The sequence below is a fragment of the Balaenoptera physalus genome (assembly GCF_965194825.1).
Source record: "Balaenoptera physalus genome assembly, chromosome: 12".
In the NCBI taxonomy this organism is placed as follows: domain Eukaryota; kingdom Metazoa; phylum Chordata; class Mammalia; order Artiodactyla; family Balaenopteridae; genus Balaenoptera; species Balaenoptera physalus.
Window position 1 is genome coordinate 67,255,791 of NC_138897.1, and position 25,226 is coordinate 67,281,016.

The window sequence follows — 25,226 nt, forward strand, 5'->3', positions numbered from 1 at the left end:
AGCTCCTTTTGGCCATTTCTATTTTCTGATCTTGAATTGTTTTTCACATCCGTTCATTCATTGGGTTGAATTTTTCTTTTACTGATTTTTAGAAGTTCTTAATACATCCGGAACACTAATCTTTAGTCTGATACATAATGAAAATATTTTTCCTGATTGCCCCACTTGCTCTTTAACTTTGCTTTTGGTGTGTTTTATTGTCGTTTGGAATTCTTTTCCCCCTTAGAGATGTGTTCCTATCATATGTTTTCAAATGAATCAGTATAATGTTGAATATGGCACCGGTGGTTATGTTCCATTTTGGTTCCTGACTTCTCTTTAATTGTGCTTTCCCTTTTTTTCTTGATCAAATTTCCATAGGTTCATCTTTATCATTAGTTTTTTCCAAGAAGAGCTTTTCACTTAATAATCAGGTCCTGTCTTATATTTCTTTTCTATGACTTAATATCCACCTAAAAATTATTATTTTCCTTCTACTTTCTTCAGGTTTATTTTGCTTCTCTCTCTCTTCTCGCTTTATAAAATGCACCTTAACTTAAATTCATGTTTTAATTTATTCCAAGACCTGAATAATGAAGGGTAAGTAAAACTCTTTGCACTCTTTAGAAGTCAAGAATTTCATTCCTCCCAAGCTTGTCCTTTGCAGTTCCTTATTTGTGTTCAAGATCACAGAAGCAGGGGTGCTGCTGCATTCATCACTCACCATCCCCAGATCCTTTTCTCCTTCTTTTCTGTTCTTCTTTTGCAGATCTTTTTTTCTCTTTGCGCCTCTGTCGGAGTGCTGTTTTAGGGTCAGTAATCCAGGCTTGATAAACAAACTGAAGGGAGAAAGCGCCATTATTTTCTGGATTTTTAATAAGCTGAATTAAAAGAAAAGGGACCAATACCAAGCTGCCTGACTTTCAGAATTTTTTTTTCTCTCAACACAAACTAAACTTCCCTTTCACATATCCCTCAATACACTGAGCTGACCTGTGCTATTTCCATTATCATGAAATAAAATGTGAAAACAGATGTTGTAGGCATATATTTTCTTCGGTATCAGACAATCATGAAATACTTTGGGTCTACAAACCACCATTTCTCCCACATCCCCACATCCCACCACCATTTGTGATACTTAGTTCCTGATTCTATTGCATTATACACGCTAGGAATAAGCTGGAAGCCTGGCTAAGTGTCATTCGTTTTCTCCCGGCACAAATAAACTTTGAGTTAAACCCAAAACATCTTTTGTTCATTTACTTTGGGAAAATACTTTTGCATGTTTGATACTCTCTCTTCTTTTTTCTGTTTTTTGTTTGTTTGTTTGTTTTGCCATGCCACTCAGCTTGCAGGATCTTAGTTCCCCGACCAGGGATCGAACCTGTGTCCCCTGCAGTGGAAGCATGGAGCTCTAACCACTGGACCACCAGGGAATTCCCAATACTCTCTCTTGTGAATAACAGCTATTACAACTGCAACTTGAGAAAGGGCTTTGTAGATTGATTAGTATTTGAGAGGAAAAATAATGTGGTATGAGGTTAAGGGGTTATTCCAGAATGGTACAGAAGGAAAACTGGGGTGCCTCTGGTTGCCTTTTGTCATTTTCGTTCAATAGCTAAAAACAGTTGCATTAATACAGTACAACCAATAACCGTAATAGAGCAATTGTGAACAGCCCGCCCACCAAGAGTATCCCAAGTCATGCAGAAGGAAGAGAAAGAAAACCCTGATACGCAAAGTCAGCCATCCACAACCTCAAAGCCGAGCAGCATGCTCTGCGTGCACCCACACACACCTGGTCTCAGGGAAGCTGGGTTTTCTATTATGAAGATAAAGTTAAAGGAATGTTTCCTGGGGGCGCTTGAAAACCCAGACACTTTCATTTTATTCTATATTATTTTCAGATTTCTGAAATCTTTGAAAAAGAGAGTGTAAGCAAACCACTGGCATTGTAAAAATAAAGAGGGATTCAACTTTTCCATACATGGAAATGTAAAGGTCATGGGTTACTAAGACAGAACATTTCCTTTTTCTTCACAGGTAGAAATCTGAATCTTACGGGCAATTCACACACATGTAAGATCTGTACAGTTTCTGAATAATAAACCCAGGAGGCAAAAAATTATCCTATTTTATGCCAAAAGCATATTTTGGAAAGTGAGACGATGAATCGGAATTTGAAGGAGAAGCAACAAAAAAAGGAATTTATGGTCGATGTTTATTGAGCGTGTTAATTGGGAATTCTACTAAGAGTATCTCTGAGGTTTAGGATGTTAATAGGCAAACTTGCTTCGGCAAAATATTGATTTTTTAAAAAATTCTGAACTGCTAAACTCGAGAAATTTTCAGGCTTAACAGATACATATGGTGGCATTTCCTTAAAAAAAGTGTTATTATGATACTGGTTTTAGATAATGCAAGAATGCCAAAGTAGAAAATAAGAAAGTGATTCAGGATTTGTGAATGTATTAGGTGCACAAGTCTTTTGCTCTGAAGAAAAATGAAGCCTCTGGGAGGGAGGGTGGGAAGGAGAGAGCAGGGTGGGTTCAGGACAGAACTGAAGGAGTCTCGTAGAAAGGGCTCGGGCCACTCAGATGTTGCCTTATTGGAAAGGCATTCCTGGTGCTACGTGTGGCCCTTAAATGATTGATCCTGTTGGTGCTTTCTCACTGAGATGAGAGTTTGGATCATGCAAATAAGGGGAAAGGAGGGACGGAGAGACTATTATGACAAGTCCTCATTTGTAGGTAAATGATCTCCATGTCGATGTTTGGAAATACAAATATTTTACAGTTCCAGGAACATCGGACAGAGGATCAGGCCAGCTGTTTCAGGAAAAAGTTGATAATGAAGAAGGAAGAGGAAACATCCCAATTCTTACAGAGTTGAGACACTGAGTTAATTTCATTCTGAAACATCTCAATTCTGAAGTCACAGAGGTAACTATCACCCAGTGTCATGGTGTCTCTGGAGAAAAGACACACGCATACTAATCCTAAGCAGAAAAACACATGAAAATGTGCATAAATGACGTCTGGCTTCTCCAACTGCTGCTGCCACTAGCCCAACTTCATCTCAGACTCTACCCTAAGTGATTTCACCGTAAATGTTAGGGAAATGGGATTCCTTTGACTGAAAACGTCTTATGCAAAATACATTTAATTTTTGAAACAGGAGAGAACTTTATGGAAGTGTAGATCTTTAACTGAAATTGGTTGTTTTCTAAAATGTTCTTTAATTCAGTTGTGATCCAGACCTTTCTTTTTGTTGCCAGTAACAATTCTTTTTTTCTTTACAGTAAGATGGGGGATAATCACATTGTAGTCTTTCATATAAATTCTTATATATGAATGGAGAGACTCACAGTGCCGTCATAAAAGGGGGGAGGAAAAGAAACCCAGGGAAGTGGCAACAGGGAATATTAAACTAAAAGTCAGAATCCTGGCATTTTAAAAAGGGAGGGAGCCCAGAGGTCTAGACCCTGCTACTCAAGGCAAACCAGCATTTACACTTCACCTGGGAGCTTGAGAAAAACATAGAATTTCAGGTCCCACTGGACCTGCTGAATCGAAATAACCTGCACTTAAATAAGACCCCCAGGTGAAAGGTGAGAAGCAAAGGTCTCCCTCGCTATCCAAACCCGGGAGGAACATTTTATTAGTTCAAGTGCTTACTCCAGATTAAGGCAGGAGAAATGGCTTTCTATAAAGTACAAGAATAGCGATTCATTATTTACGATTTCCAGTAACTTAGTGACCACAGCATAGGTAGCTGGATACTTTCTGTTGTTTCCTGGGTGAATCAACAAATAACTGTAACAGTTTATTCAGCAGCATCCCTAACGACATGGAGTGTGGAGGCCGCATGGACCATCCACGGCAGCTCAGCCCAGTGAAGAGAGATGCTGAACGCAGGGCAGAAGATGCCAGAAGAGTCCAATTTAGGAAGATGGAGGCTTAAAAGGGAGTCAAAAAGGAGATGGAGCAAAATGAGTCTTTTATTACTGATTCCTAATTTTACCAGCTTTCTGAGAAAAATGATCATACTCTGACACATCATATCTGATGCATGCAACCAGATGTGACCTTTTAACACAAGATGTGACTTAGGCGAAACTACGAGAAGGGCAGAAATTAGATCTGTATCTGCATTTTCTCTTTCTATTTTTTTAATCGGCTCTGATGTCCACCGAAAAACACATAATAAGAAATTTGTCTTCTCAGAACAGTTTTTGGAAACGTTTGCCTGATATTTTAAATTCTTCTAATTCCTTCATCATACGATGTATAGAACAGGGAAAACACAGATGTGGAGCAACGGGATCTGCTCGTCTAAAGGTCTACAGAGCGGAGGGCCACACACCACACATCAGTAAAACATCAAATACCTTTGCAGCTCTGATTAAATACTGAAGAATAGTTTTGGGAAGTTTAATGACAGACTTTGGCAAGGCTAAAATGGCTGACGCAAACTTCCCAATAGCTCTCTACAAAGAAGGACAAAGCAAGAGTAATTAGTAGAAAAAAACCAAAAACTGATCACTTAATATATGACATCGGTATGAGTTTGTCTCTATAATTACATCGACTAGGTTAAGGCGTGCTCATCACTGAATGTGGAATAAAATGTACCCTGCTTGTAGGTTAGGAATAAAGAAAATAGCCTATCGTTCATGTAATCTGTAAAAATGGTGAAGATGGTCATGTTCTCTCCTCTGCTGCATGATGAGTGATGGTTAGAAGAAAACTCGTTGGAATAAAAATAAACAAGTCAAGTCATTAGTATTCGATAAGCCAGCTACACACATGCACACAGACAATGTCATCAAGAAACACACACAGGAGGCAACGGGGCCGGTGACAAAGCATCAGAGCAAGGTGTCCTGGTGAATAATTTAGTTCTTCAATTTCATTGGGAAGACAGGGGTGGAGGTGACCTGCCAGCTTGGGAAGACCTGGCCAACAAGCTGACAATGGCCTTCTCATGGACACGTCATGAGCCAGGATGGACATCTTTCTGTGTGCCTTGTAGTCTAACAAATGGGAAAGAAGAGTCCTATATGCGCTCCTTTGTAACAGAAATCTATACCAAGTTTTCATCCCATAGGTAACTCTACTGACAAGCCCACAACTTTAACAAGCACTATACGTTCACTGGATACACGATACTAGGCTGGTGATTCATATCACCGAGAACGATACAGCAGGCTCTGAAAAAGAAAGGCAGTTAAGCTGAGAACGTCAAAACTGGGCTGGAGGTTTCCATGATTTTAATACATTCTAAAATCTTTAGCAATACAAACGGAACTGATTTTCAAAATTTGAAGTAACACTGAAATGACCGTTTGTTTTCACAACAAAGCAGGGATTTTATTTTCATGGTCAGCTGTTTCACCTATGGAACTAGAAGTCCACTCAAACAATCCAAAGCAAGGCCAGCAAAAGAAAGTTCACCCAAGGAAGGCTTATTTTTGTTTAGAGCATCAATTTTTTTTTTTTTTTTGATGCAAATGAACGAAGCCCTGGCTGGACCAGTGCTCTTGCAGCAACTCTTGCAGTAATGATGGCAACGCTGACAGCAAGCAGCAGGACGGGACACACTATTTCAGATGTAAATCAGAAGCTTCTGGGAGCTACAACATATGAACACGGCAGAAGAAATCTAGGCCTGCAATCAAGGTCTGTCAAAAAGAAAAACTCTTCAACTAGCAAAGACCGTGATTCCCTCATCCCCGTAATTACCTGGAAAGCTGACCTTCGTGGAGGCTCTTCATCTTCCTTTTTTAATTCTTCCTCTTCCTCCTCTTCACTGTCCGTTTCAAACAAATAGTAATCTCCACTCCTGACCACTAAGCAGAACAAAATATTTACTTATTTCTTGGAAGAGATATGAGATAACTGGGGGCGTATGAATGAAATGCCCCCAAAGACACACAAATTGTCCTTCAAAGGACCACAGCAAGAGACGTTGGTGGGGTGGAGGAAACAGGAGATGAGGAGGTGCTATGTGGTCTGCAGAGCACCAGGCCTTGTCCAGGCCTCCGAGGAGACCTGGCCGCTGCTGCATTCATCTGGCGTTTTCTTCCTTTTTCATAACAAATTTGACACAGATGCACCAGATCAACTCTGCAGCAACCGCTTTTGTTACCAAGATGGCCAAAGGACTGAAAACTATTATCGTGTCACAATTCAGCACTTTGGGGCCTTTAGGCAAGGCCAAAGTGAAGCAGAGGCTTTGGTGTTGTCTGAATGGGTCCAAACTGCTGTAGCAAAGCTAATCAGGATGATTCAGGACCAAGAATCAGTGTCACCAGCCTTCTCCTTCACTTCATACTATGCAGACACGGGGCCGTAACACAGATGGCAAGACATTTGAAAGAGTTTTTTTAAAAAAATCACACATTGTCATGAGGAGCAAATGGGCAGGTAACATCAAAAACAGAGCACCACCACCATACTCTGGCTGTTCCTACACCTAGGATGGGACAGATGGAGGCCTGGCAGACATGGTCCACACAGTTTAGCGCTGTGAGACTTCTGGTCAACCAGGAGCCCTCAGTCACTTACTGAAATTCGAGGAGAACTGTACCGACCTTAAGACCCAAAGCACAAACAGTATGGACCGTCCTTGCCTTGCCTGACACTGTCCCTACCAGGACATATGGCTGTCTTAAGCACGGGAGCAGAGAGAGCTGAAATGTTCAGAGACTTAAAGAAGTTTGAGAATGGAATCTTTATCAATTTGATCATTACTTTATCAGAGAAAAGAGACCCAGCATGTGCATTTCTGATGCTACAAGAACTGTACCATCATTGCAGGAAAACATATTCATATTTTCAAGTTATATTTGTGTTTTCAAATGCTGAGGTGTCTTTTGGATGACATCATGTGATGTCTTTATTTATCCTTTGGACTTATCCGTTGTAAGGTCATGGGGAACCTTGGCTTGTTGAAAATTAGTTGCTTGAATATCACTAAACACGACAGTGAATAATTTTGCCCAGATTTCAGACAAATCTGAAGCCTCCATCATGAAGATGCAGTGTGAATGAATTGGGCCTTATATCCTTGAACAGAAGCACTGTAATTTGTTATTTTTATTTTGAAGAAAGAACCAGGCCCAGAGGACTGGGCCTAAGCCTGAGGAAATAAACGCAATTCAAAATAAGGTAAGAATAAGCAAGAACAAACCAAAGTCACAGCATTCTGTTGGACAGTGAGGGCGACCATGAAAGTAACACTTCAGATAAGCTCAGAGATTTGAGGGAAAGTCACATTGACTTGACGTCACGTGGTCATTTGGTAAAAACCGAAATTTCCAATATTGAACATTTTACCCTCATTATAGGCTCTAAAATCAACAATAGCTTCAATTGTATTCAATCATACCTTCAATAACTTTTTTTCATGTGGATACTGAGTCCAAACATTTTTCATCACAAACAGTCATAACACTGATTTTTATTATCTGAAAAATGTTGCCAATTTGTATGTGACAAGTACAATTAACACATCAAAAAAAGAAGTATTTTAAAAGTCTCCAATTCCTTTATAAATTGTTATTGAAATAAAACTAGGAAACAGAGAATATTTTCTGAAGTTCTATCTGCTAATAATAAGTAGAGAAGCTCTTATATATACGTTTCTGGGTTCTCATAGTTATCCTGCCCCAGCCTGGGTCCATATATGTACCATGAATGCTGATGCTGACGGCTGAGTGTGAAAATGACTTTTAAAATCCCACCACTTGTATCCCAAAGGAACTTGGCCCTTTATTTCAGATATTTGACAATAAAGTGACACTTGGCACTGACTTAGGCTGTACAGAATTGGCACGGAGACCCACTACACAAGGATGGAAGGTATCATTGAACAGCAATGATGCAATGGTTTGTGTGCACATAGATATGGAACTGAGAGGGTGTCCCCTGCAGACCATGTTAAGCATCTCAGATGCTTACCGATAATATGAACAACGTAACAGCATTATTACGTCGTCAATGGGTTTACACAAGGGCACTCCAAAGACACTTATTCTTACACTTGGCACCTCTAAGGAATATTTAAAAGCCCAATGACTCAAGAGATCAGAAAAAGGGCTTTCAATAAAGTGCTTCCAGGCAAGTTCTGGAAATCGTCACAGTCTACAAAATAAACCTCATGTCAATTTCTTTCCTTTCCTTACCAGCTTGTAAAAAGGAATATGTTTTGTAGAAAAATTTTAACGCCACAGTCAGACTCTGATTCCAAACTATGAGTGGCACACATCTCAGCATTATTGCACTGGAAGTCTTGTAACAGGCACAGGTAGTGTAATACCAGCCTTCAAGAACTTGATATAATGAGGGTGAAATGAATCAGAAAATCTAAAGTCAATAACCTTCAGAAGAAGTTCTTTCAAGGATAACCAACTCATAAGGTGATGATCAAAGACCATATCCAATTCCTTCCAAAATGCAATGTTTACATGAGCAAAGGAAAGAACCACAATGATTGCAGTGGGAATGTACCCCCGGGATGAAAGGACAAAACATCAGTATGACACCATTTTGAAATGGATAGGTCTCTCTAAACTAGCAAAGGGTCCTTTAAAACAGAAAGATCGGCACAGTTCACTTGTGACTTGATAGAAATCGGCACACAGCATCTGCACTACGAGATTGTTAGCATGACTGACACGCCAGGGGACCATAAGAGTCACACGGAATTTCAACTTGAATCTTTGTCTTTTGACTTGAGCAGCAAATAAAATGAAACTCTTTAGAACTCATGGATTTTTTTTTATACCATTAATGCTAAAATTCAATTTTTGGGATTACATTTGATTACATCCAGGTATCCTGAGCAAATTTTGAATATCACTTCCTCAAACTGGCTTGCTGATTTTAGGAAATTATTTCTTGGGTGAAAGGCCAATACCAGATCTAAATGACAGTAAGAATTAGGTGAGGGAAAGGATTCTGATCTATGTGATTTTCTAGTGATTCTGAATATCACCGTGTTGATGTTACGGACCTTGGTGATATTACTTGTATGATTACATTAGCTACAGTAATCGAGACACAATATAAGACGCAAAAGGCTGAAGACATTATGAGTAATTTGCAAGATAACTAATAATTATTCAATATTCTAACAAATTCAAGGAGGGCCAGATTGAAATGGATCATTCCATTAGAATACCATCGCCAATAGTGAGTGCTGTGTCCTTTGCTAAGCGGAGCAGATAAAGTCACTGAGTTCCACGATTCCTCATCCATTTTTTTTTTTTTTCTGTGATCAGAGGGGGAAATGCTCCAATTCTGTGTGTCTATGAAGCTCTGCTTTTCCAAAACCATCTTCTGACTTTGCTCTGAATTGGTCCTGGCTGAGCTGCGGGTGCCTCTGAGGCCAGCCACATGTTGGGCGTTGAAGTTAGAGTGTAGTTTTAGAGCTGTTTTGAAACTGGGAAGGAGGCAGGGTGAGAAAGTAAATGTGTTTTAAGGTGTCCTCATCTTTATGTTTAATAAATTGCCCAGAAATTTTACATGCAAATGGAATCAAACCTCTGGGAATGGGGCGGGGTTGGGGGGGGCGTTGGTGCTCGTTGGCATTCACGCCAAATGCCTTACAAAGAGGGTCACAGACACTCCGAATATAGCGGTTCTCCTTAAAGCAGAGTCCCAGGAAGAGCTGAAACTCATTTTTAAGAAGGGTTTTCAGCCATGAAACAAATACATCTCAGCAGAACTCTGGACCTCAGAATTGGATAACACAGTAATCAATCCCTCTTCCCTTTCTGAGCCCGTAAGTGGTACTTGGGAGCACGTAAGCCACAGGGTAATCAGCTGATTGCTCTGGGCTCAGAGACCCACAGAGATCACATTTCCTACCCTCTGACTCCCTATCAAGTCACAAGCGTCAAACCATGCATGGAACACACAGGTCATGGGGACGCCTGAATTCTGGTCAAGGATATAAGGGTTAGAATCGATGAAATTGTAAGAGGATCAAGAAAACCTACTGGAAGCATGATCAACCCAAGGCCGCCACCACTGCTTTTTTTTGCCCTTGGCTTTCTGTTTGTCTGCTTCTCCTAAAATAAAATATGTCCAAATATTAATTCTTAGCAAGTGAGAAAACAAACTTTGAAAACCACGCTTTAACAACTCAATTGTCAAAATCTAGACAAGTTGCAAAAGTACATCAGAAGTCAGGAAAAGAAACTCTACTGAATCTGAAAAGTTTACATGGATCAACAGCCGATTTCACAAGGTAAATATTCAGTCTTCTATTAACATAATGCCGCATTTTCACTTTCTCTCTAGTAATTGAGGGCATGTAAAGAAATATAATAATGAAGGGATTATCTGTCAAAAATGCATCTCACAGTAAATTTTCCATGGAATTAACAGAAAAGAAGCATCACCCAGGTATTATAGAACAATTTAGTGGCAGATAATTTGTTAAAATGCATAATTCCAATAACCAGAAATTTCTCTTGTGATCATTTTAATGCATGGTTGGAAAAATATAAATTTACTGTTGATAAATAGATATTATGCAGTGGTAGAATACCATGCATTGTTTCTCTATTCCCTTCAAACAGAAAACCACCATGCAAACATCTTTAAAAAGAACTTTTAAACTTAATTGGATATAACAAATCTATAATTAGATACAATAAATATGTATTTTCTCTTAAGTTTCATTGGAACAGACCATAATTGAATGATATTTTAACTACTATTATTCAGAGACCTACATATTTAATTTCTGTATAACATTTATAGAAATCAAAGGCAACAGTAGACTGCATATCTTAAATATCTTCCCTAAAGGAACAAATGAAGCAAACTCATCTTATTTTCTTCAGAATCACACGTCCGTGAAACAGAAGCTAGGTTATATTAAAGTCATCTTGCTGAACAGGGGAATACTTGTAAAGTCATAGACTCATTAAATATGTACTTTATGAAACAAACAAAGGCATCCCACTCACAATGGGAACATAAAACTTGCTGAGTTAAAAAGATACATTGATAAAACTGGCAGAATGAAAAGTAACATTATTTCACAGCCCTACCCAATATCATACTTTTACTCAACATCAAGGTACTCAGGCTAAGAAGGAAATGTTTCAACATACTTTCATCATCCTCTTCAGAGAGTTTTTGGATGTCCTGGCCTTCCCCTGACTCCTGGGTCAAGCTCAGCATCCTCTCCTTACCCTTTTTGTATTTCTGTTGCCTGGCCTTGATGCGATCCATCCTGTACAACAAAACAGCAGCAGCAATGCCAAGAACACACCCATAGTTACCTATACACTTTTATGCAAACAGCTAAAATCATGGACAAAGTGGTCAACATTTGGGACTTGTGGATGGTTACTTATTAGCAACACGTGTCTCCTTGGTTTTTTTTATACCCATGTTATTTTGCACTACACAGATGCTAGCTCAATCATATGATCAATAGTAATTATGCTAAATACTTTAAGTCCACTTATAACTTGTACCAAAGCCATTCTGAACACAGCACATTATGAAATATAAATCCTTTATTCTCCCAGGTTTTGCATTCTTATCTTTTTAGATACTGTCTGCCTCACATAGTTGTTGTGAAGGTCAGGTGAAAAGATGTATGGGTGTGAGAACTGTTTTGTAAATAGCAAGTTGCTCCTCAAATGTTCTCGAGTATTCTATCAGACCCTACGACTCTTCTCCATGTCAAATCTAACCTCTTATTGGATCTGGAAAAATGCTGAATTGCAGCTTTTTGTCTGTTTATTCAGGAAGTCTATTCAGAAACTGCAATGCTGAGCTTTTTCTCCCACATCTGCCCTCGTGAAAGGTTTCATTTCTTAGTTTAGTTTCTTAAAATTCTGAATGTATTGCCCAAGTTTTTAAACTGATTTAAGTGACATTTCTGCTTTGGGCAGCTTAAATAATATTTTCAGTTTGTCTTTTGCAATGATCACTGCCTTCGTTCTTTTTTATTCTGACCTCTCATTTGAGAGGATGCATTCTTAAACAAACGGAAAAATCCAGTGACATGAATTATAGTAACACGTCTCACTTATGGGAAATTAGGAACACATTCCACGTGTGGGTTCAAATTTGTTATTTCTCTAGACCTGATATAGATAGCTAGAAACAACAATAGTAATAGTTATACCATACTATATTTTCATTATATATAGTTTTACATAACTCATATCTTTGATTGTGAAAATAACCATGCCATGGGATAGTGTAATTTTTACTGGCAAATATTTTTGCACAGGGAAAGAAGCTGGGAAATGAGGTCAGGATGGAATGAAGTAGTCCTAGCAAACTCAGGGAATTTTCCTGGTGGGCTGACAGAGTATCTCCATTTTCTTAGAGAAAGTGGCTAGGTTTTGAATTCTATGGCCATCAGCTGTTAAACTTGGCCCCAAACATGTGAGGCACTAGCAATCCTCAGAGGTTCCACTTACTGCTAGAAATTTCACTCTAAGAAAATAATTATTTTCAGTGGGTTAATTAAAAAAATAAAGAAAGAAAGAATTCTCAGATCTCCTGGGTGGAGTCAGTCCATTACTTGAGTTCTCCAGAATGGTGTGGTGGGAAAGGAGGCCTTGAACTGGATACAGGGAAATTTGGGTTGTGTTTCTAGTGCTGTCTCTGGTTAGTTGTGGATTTTAAGTCATCTATTATGTGGGTCATCAGTTTCTTCCCAAACAGACTGGATTACATTATGTCTAAAGATCCTTCCAAAGTAAGAACTCTGTATTTGTTCACTTAACCCACAGATACGATGGACTTCAAGTGAGTATTACTGGGAACGACCCGGTCTCATTCATTAACTGTTTAATCTTTACCAATACTCAGGTAGAACTGTGAGTCCTAATTTAAAAATGGAGACTGGAATTCAGAGAATTCGACAGACCTGCCCAGGGCTCCAGAGTAAGCATCTGAACTAGGACCTGACATTGGTCTTGCCCATGGCGGTCCCCTTCCCCCCACTCCGGTGCTCTCCTCCTTTGGACCATTTCCATTTCAGTCAACACCCAGAGCAAACACCTGGGCAGTTGTGAAAGTTACCACAAATGGATTCCTCAGGGCTTGGGGCTCCCTGGGAGCTGAGAGCTGGCAGAATGGGACCAGGCAAACCCCAAATAAAAGGAAAGCATCCTTACTGCCTCTTCAGCTGGTCCATTGACTTTTTCTCTTCCTCAATTCTTGCCTTTACAGCCTTTACAATCGTGGCCTGGAAAAGTTCAGCCCCCCTAAAACAAAGTCAGAAACATGGAATAAATGAGCATTTTTATCGGTGTTACCCACCTTCCCCTGACAACGGTTACTAAGGGCTAGAAAAGATTTCTCTGGGGGCAGCTGCCTGGCTGGGAGTGGGAGCCCCTTCCCTGTGGATGGACACGCACCGCCTCCTGCCTCCCCTGCGGGGAGGGGCAGCTCACAGCCCTGCGGACAAGAGAAAAGAAAACGGTGTGTGTTTTCTGAGACTGTCAAGGCCTCTTCAAGCCTCTTCAAGCCTGTCCCCCTGACCTGCCCTCATTATGGTCGTCCCATGAGGGGACCTTTAAGGAGGGGTGAGTTCAGGTTCGTTTTCTACTCAGTAAGCAGGAAAGGGCGTGGAGCAAGCTGGGGCTTCGTGAGGGGAAATGCAATGGGATGCGCCGTCCAGCCCCCTCCCTTTGATTCTCCTCCTCCTGCCCTTCCATTCCCTTCTGTTCCTTCTCGCTTTTCAAGCCACTTCCAGGTCCCCTAGAGCTCATCAACTTCTCAGTATCCTCAGCTCTGTCCCATTGGGGTCCATCCCATCAGCCTGGCAAATCCCAAGTCTGCAGGAGCCCATTGCGATGCCGGTCCTGTGCTGCCTGATGACGGGCTGTCAGCGGTGCAGGAATGCAGGGTTGGGCAAAGGATCTGGCGAAACCGCCCCCTCCCCCATGCCCCGGAAATTCTGTTTTTCTACAGCGGCTGTTTCAAGCTCCTTACACTTTCCTCAAACTAGAATTCTGTCAAGGGCTTTTCACTCCTGGCAGACGACCCAGCTGCTTGCTTTCCAGAGAGAACAAAGTCATGAGGCAATGATTCTCAGCCTCCTGCCACCCACCCTGGATGCCCTTTCCTGCGGTGACGTGGAGGAGGTGACAGTCCACGCCAATGGCCAGTGCCTCCCCATCCGCAGCCTGAGGGGCCCCGGCCTTCCCTCTCGGCCCCTCTTCCTGCATCTCGACCTTCCCATCCCCACCGCATCCTGCCCACAGGCATGCAAACATGCTCGGGTCTGCTCATCTTAGAAAAAGAACCACGCACACCCCACGGGTTTCTACGCACGGCCTTGTATCACTGTCCCTGCAGTCAGATATCCTGCAGGCACTGTCCCCAGGCCGTCACCTCAACCTAAACTTGTTGGTGTTTGGCTCTGACCCCACCTGTCGAGGTCACTGATTTCAGCGTTCAACCTTGTCTGTGTATCTCGTCTACTGAACTTCCGCTCTGAAGCAGCCGTCCTCGGGCCCACGCTCTCCTACTGGCTCAGACTCCCCACCCATCTCTGAGGTGTGACTGCTCCCCAGGGTCCTTGTCTCACCTCCACATTCTCTCCGGGCAGCTCCAATCACTCCACTGCCCCAACACCGTCTGCGTATCTATGACCCTCAAGTCTCCTCACATCTCCAGACCCGTCCACTCAGCTGCCTGAGGGCTTCCCGACGGGCTGCGTGTGTTTCACAAGCTCACGAGACCCACAGCTCCACAGTCAGAGCCCATCTCCGCTCCCGGCTGAGAGCTCCTCAGACCCTCTACCTTTGGGGCTGTCCCCCACCACCTGCTGAGGCCAGAATCCTGGGCACAGCGCCCTCCTCTCTTCCCTTCCCATCACCACCTCCCTGCCAACCAATCGATTTCCAGCTGTGCCAGTTTCACCTCTGAACTATCTTAATTTATCCCTTCCTGGTCCCGGCCATCATCTCCATCCTGGATCATCAGACCAGCCACCTAACTGGTCCCTTTGCCTATGGTCCTGCTTAGACCCCATCTGTCCTGCAGCCCACAAGCAGAGTGGGCTTCTGAAAAGCAAGTGCAGCCACTTCTAAAGTCATAAACGTGCTTCTAAGGCCCCTGATAATCTGACCTTGCTGCAGCTTATTTCTCTCCACTTACTGTCTTCATCTTCACCTGTCTGTGTGTCAGCCACTCCGACCCCCCAGTAACCTCCCTTGGCTGCCTCCCTCCTGCACCTTCCTCCTCTCACTCCTGTTCATCCCTCAGGCTGTAGCTTGGAATGGAGGCTGCCTTGGTCCTGCCCCGTGGCTGGTTGCACACCTGCCTACAATCCCCAGGTGTCCGGATGCCTCCTGCATCACGTGCGTTCCCACCACCTGCATCACGTGCGTTCCCACCACCTGCCGCGGCTTGTGGACGGGTCCATCTCCCTGCCCGTCTGCAGGCTCTAGGAGGGCACGCAGGGCAAGCATCCACCTCCTCGTAACAGAGCAGGTGGCAACCGAGTGAATGAATGAATGTCTAGTCTTTGGAAGTTGCATTGTGAGTTCAGTGCTTATTAAGACATGGCTGTTTTTTGACAAGCATGAGCTGTGCTCTGACCAAAGCCACCAGTTTCTATAACAGGAAGAATATGCTTTGTGAATAATTGTGACAACTTTGAGAAAAAGATGCTGGCTTACTATTATGTCCTGAGTGTCTAAGGACCGAATTTTAGGGGAAGGTGAGAAAGACGCATTTGCTAGCAAAAGGACCGGCTGCTACATTCAAGTAAATAAGGTTACTACTGGGATGAGACATTGTGTTCTGCTCTGCAAATGATGTCCTGGGTGTTAGGAAAACAACTGTAATGGTAAATTACTGTCCCTAAATGAAGTCAGCGTCCATCTACATGCTGAGGGCTGAGGGTGCAGCAATCCTCCTCGGATTAAATGTAGGTGCCCGAAGGGTAAGCTGGGATGAAGTGAGAGAGTGGCATGGACATATATACACTACTAAATGTAAAATAGATAGCTAGTGGGAAGCAGCCACATAGCACAGGGAGATCAGCTCGGTGCTCTGTGACCACCTAGAGGGGTGAGATAGGGAGGGTGGGAGGGAGACGCAAGAGGAAGGAGATATGGGGATATATGTATATGTATAGCTGATTCACTTTGTTATACAGCAGAAACTATCACACCATTGTGAAGCAATTATACTCCAATAAAGATGTTAGAAAAAAAATGTAGGTGCCCAACTGGGTTCTCATCCTATTTGGCTCCAAGTTAGTTAACAAAGGCTGGGAATTCTCAGCCTTTAAATGGACCTTTGAAATACACATTTTGCTTCTCCTGGCAGGAGAAGAAATAGGCTCTGGGAACACTGGTGGTATAGAAAGAGAATCAGAATGATCAATACTGGCAATTGATATGATACATGCTAGCATTTATAAGGTCGTTTAGCACCATGGGTCCCATGGGATCGAGGCAGGGCCAGAGTCTGAGAGACAGGCTTGCTCTTGGGGATCATGCAGCTGCCCTTTGACCCCCATCTCAATGGCATCCTCTTTAGTACCTAGTTCTCTTCCCAGTCTTTTCCCTAAACCTATACGATCGGGGGCAGAAAATGGAAAAAGGGGGAATCTAAGGAGAAAGTAATAATCAAACAGTGCCACTGGCCCAGAGAAGAAAAAAATCAGGTTGTTGGGGAAAAAGAGCCTGAAAGGAAGGGGATAAGGAAAGACAAATAGGAAGGGTTTAGGGTGAGGCTGGAGTAACATGTTCCTCTGTCTACGGTCTGAAAAATAGCAGATGATTATGTTTTTCTCTGTCTTCAGGAGTTTCTTCTTAAAAAGGAGGCGGCGGTGGGGGGGGGGTGGGGGGGTGGGGGGAGACGGACTAGACTCTGGACCAACGTGGCCTATGTTCCTGTTCTGACCGAGGCCAGAAGGACCTACTCCAGTGATGAGGTCTGGACCGAGGGGCTCAGACAACAAGTCCATCTTTAACCTTCAAGGGTGTCCCAGTCCTCATAAGGTATGACTCCCTCCATAGACTTGCTTGTTACTCTTCTGTTTTAGATCTTAAAGGCCTTGGGCTAAAGCCTTCTTGGATCAGTTTTCCTGGAAGGGATCTCTTAATTTCTTGTGGGTTCTACAAGCAAGCTCAGACAGGAATCAGAGTGCAATATCACTTCCCGACAGGTTTCTTAAGAGAAACCCCTTGATTCCTTGGCCTGACCCACCTCGAAGCCAGGATCTGTGAAGCTTTTATATCCGCCACGACGTGCAGGAAATAGTAACTCATGAAAACTCTTCTCTGCAGCAGGAGGAAGGCAAAGCATATGCTGTCCCAAATAATCCCCGCTTCCCCGCTGGGTAGTTTACACGAGGAATCATCATCAGCTGGGGCAAAAAAAAAAAAAAAGAAAAGGAAGAAAAAAATTAAAATTTACAACCATTTTCATTGTTATTTTATAAACTCTTGTGGCACGATCAGACTTGGGAAATCACACAGGTGTAAGAGCAAACTTCCGATGCACTGAGTCCCTCTGAGTGGATTTACTCACAGGCAAGGGCACCCACTTCAAATCCAGTATCAGCACTGATTCACAAGGCTGACCACAAAGTGAGCTCTTGCTAATGTAAGGCAGAGGATGGAAAGGGACCCCTCCCACCCAGTAAGGGCCATGGAGAAATAACACCTGCATGTCCCAATGCCAGAGGAAATCTCTGGTACAAAAAAGACACATGTTCTGGGAATGGGCTCCCCCAGGGGTAGCCAGGGGAGCAGGTACGGTCTATCGGAAGAAGGGGTGTCAACAGCACATCTGATCCTAAGTCAGAACAAACTCCAGTGCCTCCTCATCCTCTGCAAAGTGTAGCAAGGATTGGAAGGCAGAGTTGGGGGAGGGGTGTCATGTTCAAGGCCCCATCCTGGGTGCCAAGGAGGATGGAGGTGCTGTCCAGGGTTCTGACGCAAGAGGCAGAGGGGCGGAAATGGAACTCCTGCCTCCGTCCAGGTGGGAATCTAACTCCAGACACCCTGTTGCTGCTCCCAACTGCCTTCCCACGGTGGAGGTTCTCTGAGCTTCAGAGGAGGGGGGGTCTGGAAGCAGAGCTACTTTGATGACCGAGATTCCAACCACAGCAGCCACAGGTGTGTGGGCATCTGTGACCCTTCCCATCGTAACTCGAAGTTCAAGGAGTTGCTAAAGGCCACACCTGCCCCCTAGACCTGCTTGGGGAGGGCGACAGGAATGTTTGTAGAAGAGGATGAGAGATGCGGTGGGGAGTGTGTGTCCTGAGCACAGATCCCCAGCGTGGCACAAGCCCACAGCTCCGTGCAGACGCTGACTCACGTCCCTTCACCTCTCCCCTTCAGGGGCTTCGGCCCAGTTTTTAAATTAGAACAATACAACTGCCCTTCCTACGTTGTCCTCTTGTTCCCAAATTTGCTTTTCATACTTACGCATTTTGTAGCCCTTGACTGTGCAGGCCAGGCTGAAAGCTTGGATCAACCAGCAACTATTTTGAACCAATTTTTCAATATAGCCGCATGCTCCTATCTGAAAAATGAAGGGGAAAGGCATATCCTGAAGCTCCGCACCCAGAGAAAAGGTTGATGTCTTGCAACCCCAACACGTGCAAGAATTCCCAAAGTCCAAGTCTGGTGGTGGACGGGGCCCCAAATCCAGTCCCCACCGGATATAGCGCTTGATGCTTCACTTCCTGAGGGAGTTAAACTCAAGGAGCAAGGGGAGAACGCTGAACGTGATGCTTTCTGAACTTGCAAGCTCCTCTCTTCCCAAAGAGGAAATCTTAGACCATCGTAGGAACAAGCCCGACTCTGTGATGGCAAATGGGTGAGCACGGATCCAGGACTGGGATTTTGGCAGTTATTTTCTCACGAGTCAGACAGAATCAGACATAGTAAACCTATGCTATTTGCCAGGAGATGATCACAAACATAAGCTGCCTGGTGTAGTTCTTAGAGCAGGAACAGAGTATGTGCTTTGAGCCAATTCTTTTTCAGCCAGTTCTCTGAGTAAAGGAGACTTCTTTGTGGACTGTCACGTTGTTGTCTCATAACAGTGATTTCTTGTCACAGTTAAGTTCACATCCCAAGGGGGGAAAATAGCCTCCTCCTCAGGGAATATCTTCCCCCCTCTGTCTCCCTGGACACCCCTGAATTCAAGTTTCTGATGGGCTCACATGGCAACGCCTCCAGGAAGCCTCTTCCCAACTTATCTAGGCCAGAAATTAGGCATTCTGCTTTGCATTGCTTTCTTAAAATATTGTGATAATGAGCATTAACAGAGTGTACTGTAATTATTTATAAGAAAGTCTATCTTCTCTTTTAGAATGTTAGTTCCTTAGGGGTAAAATCTGAGTACTATTCACCTCTAGTTCTTCAAGATATAAAACAGTGCCTAGCAAAGATCAGGTCTGCAAACAGGTTTAGAGAACGAATGAACGAGTGAGTGGATTCTGCAGCCACACACTTTCCAGGAACAGTCATAGGGATCAGCCTCCAGCCGCAGATCTCTGCCCATCAGTCCGGTTTTAGGATGAAAGGGTGACCTCCTGTCCTATCTCATCCCCTTTCCAACAACTCTCAACACCACCCCACAGGCAAACACACACTGCTGGGGTTGAATTGATGAATAAAAATCATTTTTACTATCAGCTAGAAACTTAGCATTCTACTGGACAGGACACAAAATAAATTCTTCAAATACATACTCCTGGTTACATAGACTTGGCTTCCCCAGACCTCTAAACACAGCAGTGCATGTGTCAAAATAAAAAAGTCAAATGCTTTCCAGTAGAATTGCCTGGTGAGCTCATCTGTAAGTACCAGGAAGGGGAGAAGCAGGAAATCGTACATCACTGTTCTTCTAATGCACTGTCAGTTACAGCCGGTGAGTAGCAGGCCCTGGGATTCACTTTAAGTTGCAGCTAGAGGTGGATTAACTCCTTCAGCTCATGAAAGGTCGTTGTTTAATTTCCTGACACAATAAATAGTTTAAAAGATGTCTTTGTGGCCTAAAAGAATCCATGTGATTCTGGCATGACTTGTGGGCAGTTTATCTACGATGCGCCCTGGAACATGGATATTTAATAGAGAAGCAGCCAGGTTCTGTGGACGGGAGGTGTTTGTCTCAACCCTCCACTGTCTTAGCTGCTTTCTAGTCCAGACGCTGAAGCTCAGATCAGCCATAAAGCTTCCCCTGCATCCACCCTCATCTCAGGGCTTCATAAAACAGCTGTGCCTTCAGGGGCCCATCCCTCCTCATCCCCACCCCAAGCGGTGTCATGGAGAACCGCGCTCATTCTATTTACACTTCCACAGCTCTTTCTAGGTAAAAGAGTTGCTTTTAGCCAATATGATACAAGTTTTGAAGACATCCCATGACTGATTCAACTCATAAAAGGGCCACACTGTAGCCCATCACAGGAATGATCACTGATCGTTCCTCAGAAGGATGGATTTTAATTAATAAAATACATTTTAGGGTTTATTCCTATGAATACATATCCTCTTGTCCTTGAGAGGGTGGAAATGAGCAAAAAGGATCCTGCTTAATATGGTAAAACAACGAGTAATAAATGGTCATTTGAATTCTGAGTTTGCAAGCATCTTACCTGGGGCTTTTAAGAGAGCAGTGTGACAGGCCACGGGCTTTTAATAACCACTGAATGGATCGTTTACTCTGACGCTGAAACCACAAATGTGTTATACAGTGGAGCCACTTACCGACAGTATGTTTTTCATCGTGATCACAAAGATGTTGTATGCAATCAGCCAGTCCCAATACCGCAGGATGCTCTTGATGGGCTTCAGCAGCAAATCGCCCCCAAAGAGCAGGAAGTAGAAGCAGGCCACCAGGTAACCCATGCAGAAGATGCTGATCCTGGTCGTCCCGGTGATGAAGATGATGGTGAGCACGAACCAGAAGAGGTAGCTGAAGATGATCACTTTGGACATGTCCAGGTACGATCTGCAAAACAGAACCGAAAGACGACACAAACAACAACACAAATCAAGTCGGGAGATTCTAGTTGAGGAAGGAACAAATTCACACTCTCCTTCTGACTCTGTCTGGAGGCTCTGTCCAGGCCAGCCTGGGAGCTCTGTGTTCACCTCTCACTGATCACTGCCTGGTCCACAGGAAACCCTCACCCACTTAATGATGGACAGAGTGGTACCTTGTGAAAACACCACGTGCATGTTTATTTTCATCGAATTTGGGCCAAACTTCCCACAAGTGGCAACATTTTCTGCCTACTCCCTGAGTACTCAAAACCCTCTCTGTCTTTCTATAGGAGGCCGAGGAAATTTTAAGATACAGATGCCTCTTGGAGCAAGAGAACAGTTAAGAAGGGATTCCTTTCCATGAACTGGAAATTAATGTATTAAAACAAAGACAAAGGTTTTGCTAGAGGTGAAAATCTCTCCTCCAGATGAGAGGTAGTTCTGCCCAAGCAGACCCAGAGCTTCCAGGCTCTGTCCAACAGTTTCTCTGCAGCTCCCTCAGCTGACATGTGGGAGCCATTCTTCCACTATAACTCCCTGAAGGAGGCAGGTGCTCGGGCCTCCATCCTCCCGCAATGAAAGCAGTTGCCGCAGCTTCCCTGGCCTGGGCCATCAGCCCATCTGTATTCACTTAATTACAGCCTCTCAGTTTTGGAGGTTTTGCTTTGGTTGTTTCTCTTCCCAGATTTGGAAAGAAGCACGGAAGAACCAATTGTGGGTCAGATATTTGATAAAAGAGTAGTTATTTTGTGGGAGTTAACAAGTCATCTCTGATAAATATGTGCAACTGTCCAGCATCGTCAGGGAATAAGTTGTGCCTTAGAGGAACACTGTCACATAAGCGAGCTTTTGAACTTTACTCTTCTTAGACTAAAACATTCAACACTTTTAAATATTTCTATGATTTTTTCCTAAAATATATTACACTCATCCTTGATTTAACACACAGGAGAATGAATAAGATGTCGGTGTTTCTCAGCGTCCCAGGATCACACAGGTAATGTTAGTGACTCAGTCCAGGGGTAAGATCTGAACGCCCACAGGGCCTCCTGATGTGCGTGGCTTAAAGTCGGTGGAACTGGGCTGCTGGCATGATTGTGAGTGTGTGTGTGCGCGTCCAACACGTGCGTGTTAGCGCACTGTATGTTTTCCACACATTTCCCTCCCCTGCCTGCAGCTGTTAATTCCTCCTGCAGGAGGCCCGGCCTCCGCTCCTCAGCCCTGACTTGCTTCAGGTTCAGAAATCATAAAACTAAGCTTGCGAGAAGGACACGGAAACACCAGCCAACACGCTCTGTGGAGGAGCCTCCGGGGCTCCCGGGCAGCAAGGGAGGCCCAGGGCTGTCCTGGGGTTCGGGGGCAGCTGCTTTCCAGAGCCGCTGAAGGCTGTCCACAGAGGACGGAGGAAAAGCGGGAGGCTAGGCTTCCAGACCACTGGGCCATCCTGCCCCATGATTCTTGCCTTTGGGGGTGCAATCAGCAGGTCAGCTCCCCGGGAAAGGCAGGGGGAGCTGGAGGCACGGATTCCGGGGATGCACCGTCCCAGGGGCTGTGCGCTCCGGCGGCCGCGTTACCTGCAGTGGATGAAGTCGGGGACGGGGTTGTGCTGGCTGAACGAGGCCGCATCCAGGTTCATGCAGATCTCCACGTTGTCACCTGCCATGATCCGCACGGCGGCCTTGTTTTCGTCCTCGAAAATCTGCCGTTGTAGGGAGGCGCACAGAAGCAGCATGAAGTCATCTGGCAAGACAGACACGGGAACTGAAACCCCCTGCTCCCCCTCTGCATCTAGGGATGCGAGGAGGGGTCCCCACGGGGTACCAGTGGCTCCTCATCTGCTACCTGAGTTACGTCCTGAGAGTTCACTTCCTCCTGGATTCTAACTTCCCCCGCCCACCACGGGGACGCAGGAGGGACCACAGACGCTCCGGGGCTCCCGGGGGAGAGTCCCTGGACGCTGTCTGCTCGTCGGTGAGTGAAAGCAACAGGCGATGACTAGTCTTCACGAATCTCTTACACGACAATGTTTGTCTGCATTGATCTCCCCCTGAAGCTTTGAGGGGCCACTGAGCACTTTCCGTCATCTTTATCTCTTTACAAGCCGTAGATGCAGGTGTTCTGGCCTTTTTTGTCCTCTCCGTCCCCCTCTGCACTGGTAACCAGACTTACCAGAACATACAGGGCGTGGAGGCTGGTGAGAGCAGGTGAAGACGGCGGCCGACGGGGGCGGGTAGAGAGGACGGAGCTGCCCTCACGGCCGGCTGCCCAGAACAGTTCCCCCTCCCAGGGCCGTTGTCTTTAATCTACACCCACACGTGGGTGGGCAGCACCATACCTCCACCCCCTACGGTGGGAACCCAGACCTTAACCTTTGGATGGTCACCCGCCCTTGGACGGGCTCTGGCTGCAGCCCCACTCAGGAGCATCTGTGGCCCGGCTGCGTCCTTCCGGCTACCCCAGCCCACCTGTAGGTGTATGTCTGCGGTGGCAGCAAGAAGCAAGCGATTTGCCCAGGACAAGGCCTCCTCCTGCAGTCCACCTTCTAGAAGGTGGGTGTGTACAGGTGTGTGGTGGCGGAGAGCGGGGTTGTGCATTGGTAAGTGAAATCATGAAAGCCAACATGGTGTTTCCGATGCTATGTCTTAACTCTGCAGATGTAACAGGGCCAGCAGAAGCCACTAGCAGCCTGGGATGCTGACGCATGGAGACAGCCTGTGACTGTACAGGGGGTAGGGGGGCACACGAACGCACCACCAGGAGAAGGACGAGCAAGTGGGAATCCCAACGGCCCCACTTACACACGAGGAACACGGGGTTGGGCCGCACGATGAAGTCTGGGAAGTACAGCCACTTGACGATGTTGTCGTTGAAGCTGGCGCCCTTGAACCTCCAGGGGTAATCTGCAGGGTGGAGGCGGGAGGAGCCGGGTCAGGGCGCCCCTCCGTGCCCTTGTTCCCACTGCCCCTGAGCAGGCTCCCGGCGGGGGGGCATTCACCTCTGCACGGGGCGGGAGGGATGCCGATGCAGATGAAGTACTGGAAGGTGATGATGCAGGCCAGGAAGCAGCAGTACTTGGGCCAGATCTCCGCGATGGCTTTCCTTCGGCGCCGGTACAAGACGGCAATCAGCCAGCAGGCGTGAATCATGGCGTAGAAATCCATCCGCTGACCGATCACGTTAACTGACATGAGGAAACAGGTCTGTGTAAGGATGAAAAGAAGCAGAGAGTCGGCTTCACGGGGAAGGGGAGTGGTGTCAGCGGCCCACCCCGAGCGGGCGGTGGAGACCTGCATTCCTGGGGCCGGGTCCCTGCAGGTGTTCACCTGCGCTGCCTCTTTGGGGGTGTTTGCATCACGAAGACAGAAAAACTGACCAGGTCACTGTCAATAAGAACCACTTCAAATGGTGGAGGGAATTACCTCTATGATCTCTCCATGAAACATCACTGTTCCAAGTACATTCTATCAAGGGCAGGCCTACCACACCATTCAGGTCAAAACAGTGCATTTTGGCTAAGGTTACACATCCAGAAGGCACAAAACAGACATCCACACATCTGTAAGACCAGAGATCCCGAGAGGCCATGTCCACTGCCACAGAGCAGGGGACTGGCACCGGGTCCTGGAGACTTTCAACCAGGCCAGGCTAACCCTTCAGTTAGGCTCCTCCCAGATCCTGAGGAGACAGAGACGTGCCACAAAGCCCCAGCGGCCACCTGGCCAAAAGCAGCCACTGGAATTTTCACAGGAAAGAAAGAAAACAGGTCAGCAAGGAAACTGACCTCCAGACCAAACTTGTAGAAGAAGTAATTGATGAAATACTTGGCACAATTGACAAGTCCATCATCCAGGTGGAGTCTTGTAATGTCGTGAAAGATGGTTTTAGACACGGGGGCCGTGAGGTTGTTCCGACCGCGATAATACTCCTGATGGCGGTAGATGGTGACCTCAAAGGCCAGAATGGCCAGCATCAGGAGGTTGTTCTGGAAAGCAAGGAAACTGCATGTGATGCCATGTGGTCATTTAAACAATCCCCACGAGATACCATCTCATTCCATTCTGGGTGTCTAAAAGAACAGTGCATGATCAAATCCCACCTCTATAAAATACAGTCTTGAATTCAATGCTCATTTTCCCTGTTTTATGGGAACAAGGGTGGAGTTATCTCCAATATGCAAATCAGGCTAATTTCCATGATAACAGGATCTGGAACCTCTACACCAAAGACAGGTGAT

At 44.9% G+C, this 25,226-nt stretch overlaps 1 protein-coding gene across 5 annotated transcripts in view; it reads right to left on the reverse strand.

The window, feature by feature from the left end:
- The window catches only part of PIEZO2 (piezo type mechanosensitive ion channel component 2), a 343,647-nt gene that overhangs the window by 45,460 nt on the left and 272,961 nt on the right, over positions 1-25,226 (reverse strand). For 4 of the 5 annotated variants that reach the window (XM_082416414.1, XM_082416413.1, XM_082416415.1 and 1 more), the window contains 12 exons: positions 24,774-24,974; positions 23,988-24,192; positions 23,791-23,892; positions 22,567-22,732; positions 20,714-20,957; positions 18,425-18,521; positions 17,199-17,358; positions 13,145-13,234; positions 11,114-11,235; positions 9,989-10,060; positions 5,727-5,833; positions 704-818 (listed from right to left, as the gene is read on the reverse strand). In XM_082416414.1, the coding sequence (XP_082272540.1) occupies positions 704-818; positions 5,727-5,833; positions 9,989-10,060; positions 11,114-11,235; positions 13,145-13,234; positions 17,199-17,358; positions 18,425-18,521; positions 20,714-20,957; positions 22,567-22,732; positions 23,791-23,892; positions 23,988-24,192; positions 24,774-24,974 (1,681 nt within the window). Of the gene's footprint in view, positions 1-703; positions 819-4,372; positions 4,472-5,726; positions 5,834-9,988; positions 10,061-11,113; positions 11,236-13,144; positions 13,235-17,198; positions 17,359-18,424; positions 18,522-20,713; positions 20,958-22,566; positions 22,733-23,790; positions 23,893-23,987; positions 24,193-24,773; positions 24,975-25,226 lie in introns of all 5 variants that reach the window. The other variant, XM_082416417.1, reaches the window with a different exon arrangement.